Source organism: Acanthisitta chloris, unplaced genomic scaffold, assembly GCF_000695815.1.
Source record: "Acanthisitta chloris isolate BGI_N310 unplaced genomic scaffold, ASM69581v1 scaffold18453, whole genome shotgun sequence".
In the NCBI taxonomy this organism is placed as follows: Eukaryota; Metazoa; Chordata; class Aves; order Passeriformes; family Acanthisittidae; genus Acanthisitta; species Acanthisitta chloris.
In genome coordinates this window covers 18,912-20,230 of record NW_008665609.1, presented here as the reverse complement: position 1 = coordinate 20,230, position 1,319 = coordinate 18,912, and the positions used below count along the sequence as shown (strand labels likewise).

Genomic DNA, 1,319 nt, shown 5'->3' with positions numbered 1-1,319 from the left:
GCCGGCGGCGGGCAGCTATACCCTGGTAGTGGAGTGTGAGTGCGGGAGCCCCGTGCTGTTGAAGCCGGCGGTGAAGGTGTTGTAGGGGTGCAGGGTCTGCAGCCCCACCAGCGAGTTGGGGATCATGGTGATGGTGTTGGGGGTCATAAGCGGGATGTCGTCCGGAGAGCGGCGCAAGGTGAGGGTGTAGTCGGGCAGAGCAGCCAGGCGCAGAGTGTCGTGGGATGGCACAGCTTCACACTCGTGGTGCCCCTGGCTCACCTGCAAGGAGGGCATCTCCTCATCAGGCGCATGGGCGATGTCGTTGGTGGCGCCACGCTGGGGGCTGGGCTGCCGGTGTGTGTCCTGCCGGCGCTTGTCCTTGCGGTAGTAGAGAGCGGCGAAGGCCAGCACGTTGAGGAAGAGGAGGGAGGCGCCCACGGCGATGGTGACGCTCAGTTCAGTGGAGTAGTCGCGGGGGCTCTCAAGCAGGGTGCCTGCCTCTTGCTCGGGGCTCCAGTTCTCCTTCCCGTTCTCGCTGTTGTAGGCGGGCGAGATGGCAGGGCGCTTGGTGGTCCAGATCTTGCTGTTGGGCCGGCGGGTGATGTGGGAGTTCTGTGTAGTGTCAGGTGGTGGCACTTTGGTGGTGGTGGAGGTGTAGTGGAACATATCGTGCAGGTTGTACAGGTGGGGAACCAGGTGCTTCCAGAAAGCCACCTTGGTGGCCCGGTAGTGGTCACGTACTCGTGGCTTCAGCCCGATGTGTAGGTACAGCTGGTCTCGAGGGTTGTACTTGGACCAGGCCACCTCCTCAAACCGGTTGGCCTTGGTGTGGATGAACTTCGTGTCCTGGGGGACAGGCTTGTTGGGGTCCCTGTGAAACACAGGCAGAACAGAAATAGTACTGGGAAAAGCCAAAGAAGCAAGGAGGGAAAGCTGGATACAGAGATGCAGGCTGGGGAGACCTTGGCCAGTGGTGGGACAGGCTGTGTTGACAAAAGGTCCTGCATGGCTGGGCAGCACCCCAACCCTGGGTCAAGTCTCACCCATGATAACCATAACCAATCGGCCTCCCCCCCTGTGTTTGGCTGGGTCCTGTCCCAGGGGCTGGCCATGCTCTAAACTTCTTGCTTTGCAGTTGATGCCATGATCCCTGTGTAGGTGCAGTGCATGGACCTCTGCACACAGGGTGTGTCCTACGCTAGGCATGACAACTCCTGCCACCACAGCACAATCCCACGTGGTACATCTGCAGTGAGTGCAGACCCCCAAGGCACAATGCCCATCCCCACTCACCCTGTCTTGGCAAAATTGGTCCAGTAGGTCATCACCACAGCGCT

General features: G+C 60.4%; 1 protein-coding gene across 1 annotated transcript in view; it reads right to left on the bottom strand.

The window, feature by feature from the left end:
* Positions 1–15: 15 nt before the first annotated feature.
* Positions 16–1,319, bottom strand: part of LOC103799499 (neuroligin-3-like) — a 19,227-nt gene continuing 17,923 nt past the window's right edge. The window contains 2 exon segments of the mRNA XM_009071824.1: positions 16–853; positions 1,276–1,319. The exon segment at positions 1,276–1,319 is cut by the window's right edge and continues 32 nt beyond it. Of these exon segments, the coding sequence (XP_009070072.1) occupies positions 16–853; positions 1,276–1,319 (882 nt within the window).